At 43.5% G+C, this 17,694-nt stretch overlaps 1 protein-coding gene across 2 annotated transcripts in view; it reads left to right on the forward strand.

The window, feature by feature from the left end:
- The first annotated feature begins 1,251 nt into the window (after window positions 1-1,251).
- The window catches only part of PEX14 (peroxisomal biogenesis factor 14), a 100,455-nt gene continuing 84,012 nt past the window's right edge, over window positions 1,252-17,694 (forward strand). Inside the window, exons 1-2 of one of the 2 annotated variants that reach the window (XM_034753465.1) lie at window positions 1,252-1,322; window positions 16,071-16,118. In XM_034753465.1, the coding sequence (XP_034609356.1) occupies window positions 1,287-1,322; window positions 16,071-16,118 (84 nt within the window). In that variant the 5' untranslated portion in view covers window positions 1,252-1,286. The remainder of the gene's footprint in view (window positions 1,323-16,070; window positions 16,119-17,694) is intronic. The other variant, XM_034753466.1, reaches the window with a different exon arrangement.

Here is a 17,694-nt window from a genome sequence, read left to right on the forward strand (position 1 = left end):
GCGGCTCTTCCACAGACCCAACCCCGGTGCACGCCGGGACCCGTAGTCTTTTTACATATCAGCCTCGCAGCTACTGCCTAACGCGGCCGCACGCGCCCTCTCCCCCTGCATGCTGGGAGATGTAGTGCTTTCCCACCCGACCGGCCTACAACTCCCATCAGGCTATAAATAAAGATAAAATATATGTATAGCTCTGAGTATGCTTCTGTGAACACATGAGTGCATCAGTATAGCCCCAAGCCAGTGAAGGTGCTCCCTGCACGTAGGACCAGGTCCTGGCTTTCCTCATGTGAGTTGTCCCATTGAAGTCAAGAAAATATAGTTACTCGCTCACATAAATGTTTGCAGGATCTGACCCATTATTTGTCCTGTTTAGCACCGAGCACACTTTTGGGAGCTATCAAAATAACATCATAATGAAACATAATTGTGTATGTAAACCAAAACAATGAAATAATGGGCAATATGACACCACTGAAATCAATAAGAGTTTTCTCATGAACTTAAGCAGTGCAGAAGTGGACTTTTAAATCCCCTTTATCAAGCCTAATTAAAGGCCTGATCTCGTAGGATCACTCACATTGGCAAGCTTATTGTTTTACTCATGAAAACAGTCCCATTGAAGTCAACTAACTAGACTAAGCAGGATTTGTTGCTGTACAATTTCCACTTATTATTATTATTATTAATATTGATAGCTATGGCAATAAATGGGCTTTAAATCTTGCATGCTGATCCAGGCAGATGAGGCCTCAGTCATTTTATAAGTTATTTTAAATACATTGCGATTATAACATAATATACTAACTATGGAACACACTGTATATATGCATCTGAAGAAGTGAGGTTTTTACTCACGAAAGCTTATGCCCAAATAAATCTGTTAGTCTTTAAGGTGCCACCAGACTCCTTGCTGTTTTTGTAGATACAGACTAACACGGCTACCTCCTGATACTTGACTGTATATATAGCCATGAACTATAAATAAATAATATGGAAGCAATAGTGGGTAAATCAGTTGCTTTTAATTATGCTATGACCAAAAAATAACCTCAGAGCTAATAAGCAAATACATGAAAAATAACCTCACAGCTGAAACTGCTCACGACCGCCCCACAAGCTGTGCCCTGCGATGGAGACCGGACAGACTCATTGCAGGTAGGGGTCAAGGCAGCCCCCAGGGCTGAGGCCTATCAGTTTATCGGAAAGTGACTGCTTCTGCCTGAGCTCGGGGCTGAGGTAGTTCCATCCATAGGGAAGGGGATGGATTAGCCGGGTCTGGAAACATGGCCTCCTCAGAGCAGGCAGAGCAGCCCAGCCAGGTAAACGGGGCCGGAGGCTTCCCCTCGCGCGCTGGTAGCGGGGCTGGGGTTTGTGCCCCACCCGGGGAGAGGTGCGCGCCTCCTGGTCCCCCACATAACTCCCCATGGGGAGCGTTGGGTGCGCCCTGCCCCACTGTCTGACCCCCCCCGTGGGGAGGGGTGTGTGCCTCAGGTCCCCCTCCCCCCATGCAACCTCCTCTGGGGATGGGGGTGTGCGCCCTGCCCCCTGTGTAGCCCCCCATGTAACCTCCTCTGGGGATGGGGGTGTGCGCCCTGCCCCCTGTGTAACTCTCCCAGGGGGAGGGTGTGTGTGCCATGGATCCCCCTCGCCTATATTCCTCCACCCCATGGGAGTTTGCGTGTATGTGTATGGGAGATGCATCAAGGTCCCCCTCTTCCTCCTCCAGCTTGTGCCCTTTTGCTCTCCAGGGAAGGGAGTCTGTGAGCCATGGGTTAGAAAAGTGTTGCTGCTCTCTTTCCAGCTGGGAATGCTGAAGCCCTGTAAGTGACTCCCTTGCCATCATATGAAACCTTGGTCTACCTTGATTGTGACTAGGGAGGGAGTTGCCTTATTTGGCTGCAGTGTTTTTTTTCCCCCAGATTGTCTGGTCTGATAGGCAGGAGGCATACGTGATGCCGTTACTGCTAACCATAGACTTTCCAGAATCGGGCCTCTTAGTCCCACTCTCTAGTCTGTGCTTTAGCAGGAACTGATTTATGAGTCTCAATACACTATAATAATCAAATGCAGTACTAAATGGGAGAGACATTCAGGCCAGGCCCCTTGACAGTACCAGTGTTTTTATTTCTGGATCTTTAGGTAAAATTTGATAAAGCGTTTGAAATAGAAAAAATATAGTTAGAGAGAGAAGGGAGATCTGACTCATTTCAGCTGGGATTTGGAATGAGTTAGACATCAGTGGGATAGTGTGTGATAATAGTTGGCAGGTGTGGCAGAGAAAAAGGATTGTGCACCAACTATGTTAAGGATATCACTGCGGTGAGTACAACATAAATGCCATGATAGACTGAGCCCTGGTCTACATGTCAAATTTAGATTGACATAGCTACATCCCTGAGCACTGTAGTTAAGCCGACCTAACCCGTGGAGTGTGGCTAGGTTGACAGAACAATCGACCTAGCTACTGCCACTTGGAGAGGTGGATTACCTGTTATGACATTCTGGGGTGCAATCCAGATCAGTGAGGGACTGTGTCACCCCTGCCCTGCAAACTTGGATGCCTTGCAATGCTGTGCTACTGTAGCTCCCACCTGAGCTGCTCACAAACAGCCTTCCACCATGCAGATAACACCCTGAATGTCTGTGTGTAGCTGCAGCCTGCCAGTCAGTCAAACTCTGGCTTCTACCAGCCTTGGTTACCACTTGTGTGATGACCCCAATACACTCCCAGTCCCTGCTTTTCCTCCAAAACTTGAGTTCTGCACTGTCCAGCCCTCTCCTGGATAATCCAGATATATCAGGTCAGTTGCTCCTCTATGGGGATCAGTATACAACAGTTTGCTACCATAAATGGAGTTACCCACACAGTTCACAATACTGGATTAGTTTTGATTAAAGAATAAAACAAGTTTTTGAGGAGTTAGGTTTTAAGTTAGTACAAGTATAAAGCATTAGAGTCAGAAATGGCTCTGAGAGAGAAAAAGATAAAATTCTTCCCATTACTAAATTTAACATACTAGACTTGGGTTCAGATAAAATTCTTACCACGTGCTCCCAGCAACAGGGCTGACTAGTTTTCAGGTCAGGATCTCTCCCAATGTCTAATGGCTGCTACTTTTGTGTTCTTAGCTGAAAAAGAGAGAGAAGGATAGGGAGAGATAACTTGGGGTGTTTATATACCTATACCTATCTCATAGAACTGGAAGGGACCTCGAAAGGTCATCGAGTCCAGCTCCCTGCCTTCACTAGCAGGACCAAGTACTGATTTTTGCCCCAGATCCCTAAGTGGCCCCCTCAAGGATTGAACTCACAACCCTGGGTTTAGCAGGCCAATGCTCAAACCACTGAGCTATCCCTCCCCTTCCTTATGGACCTCACTTTTATAGTTCAGTCACTCTTTGAAAAGCATTTCACTGAGGGTTACCCTTAGATAAAGTTAATTCCCTCTGAGAGAGTGGAGTCAAGGAGTCTGGTGGTGAAAGAGGTTCCATGCTGTTGTTTGCTAAGATGCAAATCTGTTTGTTCCAGCCCCCATTGCTTGCCAAAGAATGGCCACTTGATAGGTGATTGCCCATCAGATTTGGTGACACTTGGCTAGTGGCATCAGCTTGTCCTTTGTCTTTGAGAAATAGGTTTGCCCACTCCCCAGACTTATCGGGTAAACCCACTTCAGTCATGATTTCAGCTTATGTTCATAACTTTACATATAATGTTGCTACGTACATTTCATCATGATGTTATTGATCAGTGCGTTATTAGTTTTCAAATGATATCTCGCAAGGCATATATAATAGCATGAAGGATGTGGAAAAACCTCTTCAGTTGATGTAGGAAGCGTCTACACTATGGCAGTACTGTGGCATAGCTTCAGTACTGTGCCTGTGCCGCTGTAGCACCCGTAGCGTAGACATGCCCTGAGTGGGGAGGGAAGTAGGGACACACAAGGCCAGTGAGGTTGGCTGGAGCAAGCACTAGGAGGGTATTAAAGACTACGAGGACAATTTTAAACTGGATCCTGAAGCGAATGTAGGAAGCCTGAGGGGGAGATGGAGGCTGTAGCTGCTCTGTATGTGGGCAGTTCTGCACTTGGTGGTACTTGGGAAGATGATAGGGGAGAGAGCTGAAGTATAATGAAGAGGGGAAAGGAGGTATGAAGGCCTGGGTGAGGTTTCAGCAGCAGAGAGGAATGTGATGAAGTTAATACTGCCTCCAACAGAGTTCATGGTCTCCTAGGCCTTGTCCACATACAAATGTAAACCCCTCTATGGACACTCTTATTTTGGTTTGAGAGTGGCTAATTTGGATTAGTTTAAATTGGTTGGAAACAGGATTAAACTAAACTTTGAAGTTGATAGTCATGAATATAAATCAAAAGCTAGGAATTGTAGAAAATTGATAAGGGAAACAAAGGGACACAAGGAGAAATCTTTGGCCAGCAGAGAAAAGAATCCTAACAATAGTACTGGTCCATTACTAAATGCAAATGCTAGAGCAGTGGTTCCCAAACTTTTACAGCCTGTGAACCCCTTTCACTAAAATGTCAGGTCTCGCGAACCTCCTCCTAAAAATGAATATTTCCAGGGATTTTCTCCTTTACCTGAGTATAAATTATAAAAGCAGTGATCTTGGAAATATAAAATTTGTTTTTATGACATGCTTATTACACACTATTTATTATTATTTATCATTACAGTATTTTTATTACGTTATGAAAACGGCAACACTCTTCCAAGATCTCATTTTTGTAGCTTTTATCACTTTGAATAAGCCTATTATAAGACAAGGCTCATATGTTTCATCAAGGAGTATCAGATGTGAAACAGCAGGAAGATATTTAAGAAGCCAACTCAAAGAGTTCCTCCTACACAAGCATTCAGGTCTTGAGCAGTCCAGGCAAACAACGCACGTTACAACAAAGCTTAAACCTGTTCTTCATAATAATTTTAAAAACAATACTAGCTGCCTATTTAATTTTAAAAACCAAAAAATATCCACCTCCCTTTCCATTTCTTATAAGGAGTCTTGAAGTTTAAATCTCCTCAGTGTGATAGATACGCTTGCTTTGATCTGCTTAGCTCTTGGAAGTCCAGGGGCTCCGGGCTGCTGGCCCCGTGCCGGGGTCCCTAGGGACAGCTCTGTCCGCCATTAGGGAATTTTTTCCCGAGAACCCCCGTAACATTTCGTGAACCCCCAGGGGTTCATGAACCCCAGTTTGGGAACCACTGTGCTAGAGTGATCAATAATAATGAAGAAAATGCAGAAATATTCAATAAATATTTGTGTTCCACATTTGGGAAAGAAACAGACGATGAAGTCATATCATATGATAACACTTTTTCCATTCCACTGGTCTCTTAGGAGGATGTTAAACAGCAGCTACTAAAGTTAGACATTTTTAAACCAGCAGGTCTGGATAACTTGTGTATAAGAGTTTTAAAAGGCTAGCTGAGGAGCACACTGGATTGTTAATGTTGATTTTCAATAAGACTTGGAACGCGAGGAAAGTTCCAGAAGACTGGAAGAAAGCAAGTGTTGTGCCCGTATTTAAAAGGGATAAACAGAATGACCCGGGTAATTATAGATCTGTCAGTCTGACATTGATTCCAGGCAAGATAATGGAGCAGCTGATATAGGATTCGATTAATAAAGAATTAAAGGAGTGTAATATAATTAATGCCAATCAACACGAGTTCATGGAAAATGGATCCTATCAAACTAACTTAATATGTTTTTGGATGAGATTACCAGTTTGTTGATAAAGATAATAATATTGATGTAATATACTTAGACTTCTGTAAGGCAGTCGACTTCGTACTGCATGAAATTTTGATTAAAAAACTAGAACGTTACAAAATTAACCTGGCACACTTTAAGTGGATTAAAAGCTGGCTAACTGATAGGTGTCAACATGTAATTGCAAATGGGGAATCGTCAAACAGGTGTTTCTAGTGCAGTCCTGCAGGGCTTGGTTCTTGGCCCTACACTATTTAACATTTTTATTAATGACAGCAAAGAAAACATTAAATAATCACTGATAAAGTTTGCAGATGGGACAAAAACTGGGGGTGTGGTAAATAATGAAGGCAGGTCAATGATTAAGAGCAATGTGGATGGACTGGTAAGCTAGACTCAAACAATATGTCTTTTATATGGCTAAATGTATACATCTAGGAACAAAGAATGAGGGGCATTACTTACATGATGGGGTACTCTATCTTGAGAGGTAGTGACTCTGAAAAAGAATTGGGGGCATGGCAGATAATCAGCTGAACATGGGCTCCCAGTGCAACACTGTGGTCTAAAGGGCTAATGCAGTCCTTGGATAAATAAACAGGGGAATCTTAAGTAGGAGTAGAGAGGCTATTTTACTTCTGTATTTGCACTGGTGCAATCGCTGCCGGAATACCATATCCAGTTCTGGTGTCCCTAATTCAGGAAGGATGTTGATAGAGTTTGGAGAAGAGCCATGAGAATGAGGAAAGGATTAGAAAACATGCTTATAGTGATAGACTCAAGAAACTCAATCTATTTAGCTTAACAAAGAGAATACAGTATTAAGGAGTGACTTAAATACAGCCTATATCTACCTGGGGAACAAATATTTAATAGCAGGCTCTTCAATCTAGCAGAGAAAGGTATAACACGATCCAGTGGGTGGAAGTTAAAGCTATACAAATTCAGACTGAAAATAAGGTGCAGATTTTCACAAGTGAGGGTAATTAACCATTGGAACAGCTTACCAAGGCTTGTGGTGGATTTTCCATCACTGATAATTTTAAAACCACGATGGGATGTGTTTCTAAAATATCTGCTCTAGGAATTATTTTGCGGAAATTCTGTAGCCTGTGCGCTATAGGAGGTCAGACTAGATGATTGCAATGGTCTCACCTGGCCATACAATCTACGAATCCATGAAAACGTAAGTAAGGCTGTTCATGCAGCGGTCTGCACTTGTTTAGATACATTATTTTAAACTCAAACCTTTGCTTGTACCAGTGCAGATCTCTACATGGACCCAGCCCTAAGGTGATGCTAGCAGTTTAGGGAGAGGTTTGCTGGACTTTCGGCTTTTCACTGGCCAATCATCCTTGGTGGTACTTTTTGGTACAGGTATTATGAGCCATTCTCACTCACCTGGGTGAACATCTCAACAAGATGAAAATTTGGGAAAGATTGGGACTGACATGTGGGTCACCTGGAAAATCTGCCCGGGCTGTTAGCTTTAAGCATTCTAGAAAGGAATCTGATAAACTGTAGTGCCACCTGGAAAGTCTGGTGCCTGAGAAGTAGTCAGGGTTCTTGTGAATTGCCTGGAGGGACAAGGAAGTTATGTACACTGTCATCTTCACCCATCCCGCTGTTAAGACCTTTTATTACAGTTATCCAGAGCTGCAGTGCCTCAAAAGAAGGTTTAACATTTGAAAATGGAAACTCCTCTCTTTCTCATAAGTCTAGTAAATGTGACCTAGTGTTTGGCTCATAAGAACCTCCTGGGTTTTAATCCCAGCTCTGACACTGACTTCTCTGTGACCATGTGCAAGACATGTCACCTCTACCTGTCTTGGTTTCCCAATATGAAAAATGGGGATGGTAATGGTTTATAAGTTCATAGGGTGTCAGCGTTTGTAAAGAGCTAAATGGTGTTATTACTCTGTCCGCTTTCTCTCTGTCAAGAAGAGTTTGAGATAGGACAGAATATTCCTTCCGCTGGCACATGCTGCTGAAGAGTAATTGTTCCACATTAGGGCAATTATTGTCTGTTTAATTGCATTGGGGAGAAGGGAAATAGCTTCTCTGGATGGGCTGGAATAACAATGTCTTGCTGCCTGAAGTCTGTGGAGGTGGAAGGGGCTGTCTAACCCTTTTCTTGGTGGACTCCACTGCAGCCTGTGTGGAAGTGCTGGCATTCCAGGCATTCGTACTCCCTAGGGATGTTATCACTCCAGGAGTGACCCAGCTGCTACATAGGGCAGCTCTGGAGGTGTGTGTTGCCCCAGGTGTGTGAGGCAGCGCTGAAAGTGTGGTTAAAGAGCAGCTGCTGATCTGTGGTAGTCTTTAAAAGGATATTCTACTTTGGAATAATCCTGCTTGCATGTGACATTTTCTCCCCATCCCTGCCTACTACTCTGTGCACCTGAGTGGAAATTAAATAGGATCGTTGTTGTTCTCCACATCCATCAGCTTTGGCTGCTGACTTCCCCACCTGGAGTCCTCACCCTCTGTCTGTGACATTGTTAACATTTCCACTGCAGTGAGTTGAGTCCTCCCGCAGGACTTGATCCTGTGAGATGCCAAGTGCCCTCCCCTTCCATTGACCTCAGTGGGATTTGAATGCACCCAGTAACTTGTAGTGTTGAGTTGAAACACAGAATGAAGCCTCCAAGAGAACAAGGGGTGGCTGGACTCTTAAGGGAGACGTTGTTGAGCTAAAAAAAAGTCATAACAGATGTCTTTACCAGTATGACTAATGCAGAGTCCAATCCAACTCTCATTGAAATCAGTGGGAATTTTGACATCAGTACCTTAAATTGAAGCTGAAAGAACTAAAAAATGCACTTACTTTTCCCCATGGATGCTGTTTGTTTATTGTTTGCACATAGTTCAGCATGAGGTGTGGAGTATTATCACCACCCTGTGTGGCCTATTAATACTTAGTCCTCAGCATGTTTCCTGTTAAAATTCTAAAAAGGCCATAAATGTTTTTATTGGGGTTTGTAAAAGATTTATTTTTTGTTGACTAAATATACTTTTGGTGTCTTTTTAGAGTCATGGACTGTGACAGTGCGTCCTTTAAGAAATCAAATAACAATGAAGATCCTACTTTTCTGTGAATGTCCCTAATAATATAATCAGGGGAAGAGTAGAGAAACAGTGCAAAGAGTTGAGCAGGACTGTTTTTAAAGATCAGTTTTCCTTGGGGCATCAGCTTTTCTGTTAACTCTAAACTCTATGGCAATAGACTTGATGGCTCAAGCTCAGCAAGCCACCAGCCCTGGCCTCTGATTTTTCTAGCAAACTCTGAATCCCGATACCACTGGAAAACCTAGAATTTATTTTAAAACGTTTGGCAGTGATGCTGTTGGGTTAGCTAACAATGGTTTAAATTTCCAAGCCACTTGGTTTGGGATACAAATGACACCTAATTAGCTGTATAATGATACACACAAGCTGAGACTCCTGTCACCCAGAAGTTAGCATGTACTATATCTGTGTGAGTGAGAAAAGGATTGAAACTATGGAACGGCTGCCTGAGTGGGTGTGACATTCCCCCAGGGTACAATCTGGACCATTGAACAGCTGTCTCCTTAATTCTCTGGCATGGGGTGCTTTTTACACGGCTATGCTGTCAGAACTTCCTCACCTGGCCTGCTCAGAGAGCCTTCAGCATGCAAATTCACTCCCCGCTAAATACATCAGCATTGTGACCAGTCACTCATGAATTACATACAGGGTGATACCTGCAAATTCTTAGGGCTAGTCTACGCTGGCAATGCTAAAGCGCTGCCGTGGCATCGCTTTAACATGGCTTGTGTGGTTGTGGCAGAGCACTGGCTCCCAGCGCTCTAAAAAACCCACCTCCACGAGGGGCGTAGCTACTAGCTCTGGGAGCATGGCTCCCAGCACTGGTGCGCTGTCTATACTGGCACTTTACAGCGCTTAAACTTGCTGCGCTTGGGGTGTGTGTGTGTTTTTTCACACCCTGAGTGAGAAAGTTGCAACACTGTAAAGTGCCAGTGTAGACAAGCCCTTAGTCCCAACCTTGTCTCCCCTCCCTTCCTCCCCCAGAAACGTGTGTCTTGTACGGTCCGGCACACTACTGAACAATGCAAGCTCATAGAAAGCCTGTCATTTCATCAAAGGAAAGTGATATATATGCATCAGTCTTGGTTATCCCAAATGGAGCTTCCCACACACTTTAATCCAAACACCCTGGTTAAGGTAAAACAATAAGATAAGTTTATTAACTACAGAAAGATTTTAAGTGATTACAAGTGATAATGCATAAAAGTCAAGATTGTTTACAAAAGAAATAAAAGAGTAAAAGGCAAGCTAACACCTGACTTAACAAGCTAAGTGAAAGTTAAAGCAAAGGTTTTGCCTCAGCGTACGCTGTTGTAAATTTCACAGGCTGGGTCTCCTTCCAGCCTGGGACCACTCCCCCCTTAGTTCAGTTCTTTGAGAGTCGTTGATGTCATGAGTGGAGAGATGGGAGCAGGAGAGGTAAAATCAAGTATCCTCCCGCTTTATAACTCAGGGTACGTCTACACTACCCGCCAGATCAGCGATCGATCTATCAGGGACTGATTTATTGCGTGAAGTGTAGACGCGATAAATCGATCCCCGATTGCTCTCCCGTTGACTGCTGAACTCCAGCTTGGCGAGAGGTGGAAGCAAAGTCGACGGGGGAGCCGTGGCCATCGATCACTTTAACATGGCTTGTGTGGTTGTCGGGGGAGCCGTGGCCATCGATCCCGCGCCACAAGGACGCAAAGTAAGTAATTTTAATTCGATCTAAGATACATCGACTTCAGCTACGCTATTCTCATAGCTGAAGTTGCGTATCTTAGATCGATTCTCCCCCCCCCCCCCCCAGTGTAGACCAGGCCTCAATTTCTTGTGCTAGAAACATCCTTGCTGAGTCATGGTGACAGGTAGTCTATTGTGGACCTTGTGGACTGAGATTTGAAACGTTCCTGTAATGCAATGTACATTTCTTAATCACACCTTTCCATTGCTGGAGAATAGCTGCTTAAGTAAGCGATAACCCTCTTGACATTGTTGATACCTGTCTGGGGGTGCCAGTGTGTCTTTGTCTCTGAAAAACTGGTTTGTGCCTGCTTGTCTTAACCTTGGAGCATGTTATAACGAAGATACTTAGTAAAATCTAATACCTTCTCATACAATGTTGATACACACATTTTACCAAGACAACAATATTCAGCAGATTGAGTCTTCAAGTAATATCTCCCAAGGCATACTTTGTACAAAATTTATCATAGTCTAATAAAAATGGTGACCATAATAGTATAGACCACCATAGTGGAACTTGGTACTAATATGGGTGCTGCATCCACTAGGGTAGGATAATCCATAAGCACAATGCTTGCCGTGTACAAGGTTTTTCTTTTCTGCAGTATAATGCTGCAAAGCAGAGTGATCTAAAGACAGGCTGGACCTATTTTTAATGTGAGGGACAGAAACAGGAGAGATGGTCATGTGGATGGAAGGCACTGGTGGTCTACACCTTTCATACTTACCAATACAATACCAATGATTAAGAGTGGAGATAAAGGGGACCACCAGGACCTAAAGATTAAAATGTTACATGTGTGGCTAAAAACACTTTTAAAGCCACATTGATCTGGCCTGGGCTGGTCCCAGTGCCCAGCTGTTTTTTGTTTTGTTTTGGGGAGGGGATGATCAAAGCAAATTTTAGTGCTTTTACAGCTGCAGAGACTTAATTCCCCTAATTGTTTAAGAGACAATATCAAGGCAAGCTTACCCCAAATCTGCCAGTATCTCTTACCTATTTATCCTCAGGCCTTTCTGCTGAGACTGCAACAAGGGATGGGGTGTTTTGTGATGTAGACACCTGAGCTCTACATCCAGCCTCCTGAACAGCTATCATATCGCATTAATATATTGTCTCAGCTAGTGAACTGGAGGAGAAATGCTCCATGTCATATGAGACTAGCTCCTTAAACTTTGAATCGTCCCTTGAGTTTCCTGTGTTTGGAAGCTTTGCTGCAAGGGAAATGCACCCTCTCCCTCTACATTAAAAACAGTTGTAAACATGGCTGATACAATCGAAATACCATAAATAACTCATAAGTCAGATGCATATGGTCAATCTGTTTAAAGGCAGCTTTCAATCAGAGTGCTTCAGTATTTGTCCTATGAGTATTCAGAATCCAAATTCCTATTGATAAGTGTAATGTATGGTTTCCCAGAGTAACCTGTGCTTTATATAGAGGAGTTAATCATTGCAAATCCAGCATCAGACAACTTCCAGGAATAGCCAAATGTTTCACGTGTGCAGAGTGAGTTTACAGCAAATATTGGTTAGACTCCAGAGGGAAGTGCATATGGGCATATTCAGGGAACTAGTGGAATATCCTACAGTTGTACAATCTGCAGTGTTACATCAGGGAAGTAAGTTCTTTTCTACGTTTTGCTACTGACTTGCTCTGTGAGTTTAGGCAAATCACTTAACCGCTTGTTGCCTCAGTTTCCATATCTGCAAAATAGGAATAATTAAACCTCACATTAGGGGTGTGAGGCTTAATTAGTACTAGAAAAATTGCGTTGATTTCCTTGGTAAGTGCTACAGAAGGGCCAAACATACTTATTCTGAATAACCGGTTTTCGTAAGCAGAAGATCTATGGAATAGTGGCACAGAGAAGTGATGCTCCATAGCCACATGTAGCTTTTAGGGTTTCATCAAGAGTTTTATCAGTGTGCTTTTTTCTCGGCCTGTTCTCAGAAATTCTTTCCATTGACTTCAGTGGGCTTTCAGTCATAGACAGCATAGCGTTAACTACAAGAGAGCTCCCCATATGGTCCCTAAGTACATTAGGTGCTGGAGTGAGAGCATGGGGAAAAGAGGTACCAACCAGTGTGTCAAAGTAAGTCCTGAAGGATCTTGAGACCTTGGTGCTGTGGCATTGTGTCAATATGTTGGGAGATGGCTTCAGGACTCCACGCCCCAGTTATTTTGTGGTTTATAGACTCGCTAAGTAGCTCACCAGCTGTACAAGGCTGTGTTCCGCTGTCATAGGATATGTCTGCCCTAATGTAGGCTTTTGTTAATGTGTAATCCCGCTGGGTTGTAGAAGGGAGACCTATCTCACACACAGACTCCTACTGTCCTTCACCAGGATTTGAAAGATGCACCAGATACCTGCTAGCCAGAGGACAAAAGGAAAGATTGTGGAGAGGGCCACAAGCTACATCCGGAGGCAACAGCTCCATTTTTTTTTTTTTTTTTTGGTGCTTTCCCAAGCATCAACATGGTAAACCTGACCTGATTCTTGTAAATTTCACTCTTAACCCCTGGGTTCTAAAGAACAGCAGTAAAACAGACCAATGCTGTGTCAGTTCACTCAGCTTTCCCAAGCATCAGAAATGAGCAGCTGCAGAGTCACTGGAGCTGATTTACTGCAGACTTGAGCAGACACGATTACATAAGTTACACTTCATGTTTGGTAGGTTTTCTCTGCAAACATAAGGGCCATAAACGTATTAAAAAAAACAAAAAAGCTTAAAATCTGCAGAAATTGGCTGCTTATATCCTCAAACTCACTAGAGAGAACTTCACACTCCCTGGTGATAAATAGATAAGTGGATGTTTCAATGTCTGTCCTCCAGATAATGCACAGTGGGAGCTTGCAAATTGTTTCTAGACTTAGAAGAGTGAAATCTTAGCTGTCCAAACTGTTGGGAATTGCGATTGAGGTTGGATTTGGTACTGTGTGCTTAGCAACCCAGAAACTCTAGTTTGCTACCTGTTAAAGGTGGGGGAGACTGCAGGGTTATCAGTTTCACCTCTCAGAAGGGGTGATGCTGATCGAGGGTGAACCTGGTTTTTTCCCAGCATCATCCTCTGCAGATTGCTCATACGTGCTGTTAACTGAACTCTGCTCAGCTCCCCAGACCAGATAACCACAAGGCCACTCCTAAGGCTCCTAGAGTGAGAAAAATGAGCAGGTAGGACTCAGGATCCCCACACCTGAGCTCCCATCTTAAACATTTGACCAAATTCCCACAGTGTCCTGAAGAAAGTTGGCCCCACCACAGTTTGATATTCTACTCTGTAGGGTCCCTTTCCTGAAAGCCTCCTCCTGATCTTAACCCTCTGGACACCAGCATTTTCCAGAAAACCAGCCAGACTACGGAGTGTTTACTATGAGGTATGCAGATGTCCGCAGTCTCTAAGGGGTTAACTTAGCTCTGATCTCTAAATAAACCACACCAACTGTATTTTTGTTTTAATCTGTAGATTTTTCCCATTTTTTTGGAGAGGAGACCTTAAGCTCACTTGGTGGCTTGCTCTGACCCTGCTATAAAATCTCGAAAGCAGGGGTGCGTAGGCAAGAGGGAGTGAATGTGAGGCCAGTGGAAGAGCTTGTAGTGGGGAGATAGTGTCCCTCTTAGTAGCTTGGAGATGGGGTCATGCACTTTAGCACTTGGACACCCTTCTCTTGGTGCCATGTAATACTGTCTCCTGCACTCAGATAGAAGGGTAATGGGGCCTGCAATATGGGGACCTAGAGGATATATCTGAGTCCTGGTACTGCTGCAAGTATGACTGGGAGCAATGAGGTTGCAGTGCAGTGAATTACTGGCACCCTCTTGTGGTAAATGCTTGTTCCTAACACACAGTGCCTTATTTTTTAACATGGGGAACATTTGAGATACTTAAGAGGTGTGATATGTTGTATAAGAGTGAGTCAGACAGCATGGGGGAGAAAGGTCTCTGAGGTCTGGTCTACATTACACGGTTAGGTCGACGTAAACTGCCTTGTGTCAATCTAGCTGTGAAGTGTCTTCAGTTAAATTTCGCTTTCACTGATGTAAGTATCTCTCTGCACGGATTTAGTAACACCACCTCCCCGAGCAGAGCAGAATGAGTCACTAGTGATGTAATTGAGTCAACACAGTATCAGTGCAGACAACTGTTCCTGGCTTTCAGGAGCCATCCCACAATGCCCCACACTGACAATTCAGTCGATACAAGTGCACCTGATGAGGACGCGCACCGCCAACTCAAGGAGCCAAGTGTGCGCACACAAGCGATTAAATAACTGTGGTGGCTGTATGCTGATGTAGGTTAGGTCGACATAATTTTGTAGTGTAGATATGGCATGAGACTTTGTGGTGTTACTTGATGGTTTAAGATGAGGGCCTTGCATGCACGCAAAACACCAGCTTGTGCTAAGGAAAGGGGCCTCTGCACACTAAACTAGCCTCAGTGTTTTGTGCTGGTGAAACATGGATCTTTGATAAAATTATTTCTGCTTTTGGACTGGTGAGGCAGTCAGCAAGGTTAAAGTATGATCTGAGCCTGAAAGCTAGGATCTCCTGAGTTCTAAGTCCAGCTTGACCATTGCTTCAGGTCAGATAGCAAGTCAACTCTCTTCAACTCTCTGTGTTTCCATTTCCACATCTGTAACACGAGAGTGATAATTCCAAGCTCACTGGGGAGTCGTGAGCTTGAATATATTTCTAAGGTGCCTGTTACCTTGGTATCTTGGTTAAGTGTAAAGCTCTTTGGAAATAGAAACTCCCATGCAAGTGTTAAATATCATTCATAAATTCATAAAGTTGCTGTGAGGCCTAATTAATTAATATGAATTTGGTTTTAAATCCTTGGATGAATGATGGTAAAGAAATGCAAAGCATTATTATATCCCATAGCTGGGACATGCCCAGCTTCAGACTAAATTCAGTCTTTCTACACAGGATAATAAAATACTGGACCAGAGAGATGTACCTTTGAACTCAATTTAATAACAATATTTTGGACTTCTATAGCAACTTTTCCCCTCTGTGGAATTCAAAGCCCTTTGCAAACATTAAGTCCTGGGAGGTGAGTGAATTGTCATCCTTAGTTTACACATGGAAATCTTGAGGCACAGAAAGGGGAAATGGCCTGTCCAGTGGTGCAGCTAGGAATTTAGGCATACTGATTTCCAGTCTCAAGTTCTGTCCACTAGGTCACCTTGCTATTTACTTCTGAAGTGTAATTATCAGGTATGTTTCTTTCAAATGGCATGACTGATCTGTCTGTCAGTGATTTCTTTGACTCATGGTGACTCCTCAGAGGTGCTGAGCACTTACAACTTCCATTGGATTAAATGGAAGTTGCAGGAGCTCAGCATCTCTGATGTCCAGGCTTTTTGGGTCACGTGTGATCTTTGGTCCATGACAGAGCTGCCATTCATGTCAATGGTTGTGTGTGCCTAGATCCTGGTCTGGTACTGTGGGGCCTTAACATATAAGCACTTTTAGTTGTCTCCATCAGGTGGCACTGTAACCTCACTCTTTTTTTCTCTCTGCTCTGCAGACTGGCTCTTCTCCTGGGACTGAGAATGCCGTGTCTCGGGAGCCACTGGTGAGTTTATCGAGATGCAGAATATAATTTCCTTTCAAACTATTAAACTGAGTTTTATAAATTGTTCCCTTAGTTGCACCTTTTTGCATAAGTACTTTCTCTCTTCTTAGGCGCATGTGTTGTGCTGAGAGAAGGTCTAAACCATCCCATGCTGCCCTGCTGGTGACCTCTGAATTATGACCTTTGCCCATCACCTCCTTCTTTTCCAGGAGTTAGTTGTAGGGCAATCAGTCCTCCTTGTTTATCTGAGCCCTGGGCTGTCTTTGAGCAAGAACACTGCTTGTCCTAAATGTGCATAGTGTGTGCTGTTGATCAGTGTGTATTAGTAAGGAGTCTGAACCCATTGAAGAAAGACCTCTGAGACATGATTTGAGCTTGGGTCCTGGAGGTTACTGTCCATTAAAACTAACCTCCCTATTCAGAAACCTCATCCCAAGTTGACTGTATGCTCAAATAAGCCAGGAGTGAACTCAGAGATTGCTGGCAGCAGGTATTGCATGTGATCCAATGTTTTGACTTGTACTGTTTTGGAAAGGCCTCTGGGATTTGTGTGTGTGATGATAACCAGGCGAAACCTTCTCTCCTTCAGTGCTGTGGGTTGGGAATTGAGCCACCGTTTTTCTCTCCTGGGCTGCAATAACTTCATATTACCATTTCTCTTCTCGGCCCTTTAGCCCAACCAAAACACTGCCAAAATAATTGTTCCTCTGCTGACCTAAACAACACATCACTCCTCTCTTTAAGTTTCTTCAGTAGCTTATGCTCGGTGCTGTTTTCAGTGGGAGTTCTGGGTGCATGAGGAATGTGGGACCAGGCTCTCTGTCTGTAATGTTAAGCCCCAACTGCTTTCTGTAAGGGCCCTGCATTGGTAACATTAAAACATCTTGTGTCTTGGATTCTTTGGCTGGAGCATCCAGGAGCTGTTTTTTAAAGGAAGGAAGTATTTCTTTAGAGATGGTGAGTTAGCAAGTGAGGCTAAAGATACATCTTATAGAAGGGATGCTGCTTATGGACTGGTAAATTTGGAAATCTGAGCACACAAGCCTTGTAATGAACATCCCTCTAGCCACATACCACTGTGAGCATGCCCTAATTGGTTGAAGCTCCTTGTGCCAAGATTTGTTCTCACTGTTGTTGCTTGCTGATGTCCTGTTCTGTGAGAGTGTATTTTTCCAGGAAGCCCAGAGTAGGCTGCAAACCCTCACAGCCGGCATTGGTCTAGAAGTCGCTCTCTTTCCAGGCCAACTCTAACATTATCTTCTATTTAATTAATATCTTTCCTCCTCTTTATACACAGCTACATGAGTGTTCAGAGGAAAGAAAACACATAGCAGCTATATATATGTGGGTGTGTATATAGATATAAAATATAAATAACAAAAAAACCCCAAATTAACTCTGATCGCATAATGGTGAACCCTGCATGTGGGGTAGCCAGAGCCCTGTTGAAAGGTGGAGCTTTTCTCCTTATTTTTAAATTAATTTTGTATATTCAACTCTCTGAGCCTCTGTCACATCTGCTTAAGAGTCATTATTGCTTAGCTGAGTAGCTGTAGAAGCCTTATTAAATGAATAG

This window comes from Trachemys scripta, chromosome 19 (genome assembly GCF_013100865.1).
Source record: "Trachemys scripta elegans isolate TJP31775 chromosome 19, CAS_Tse_1.0, whole genome shotgun sequence".
NCBI classification, from domain to species: domain Eukaryota; kingdom Metazoa; phylum Chordata; order Testudines; family Emydidae; genus Trachemys; species Trachemys scripta.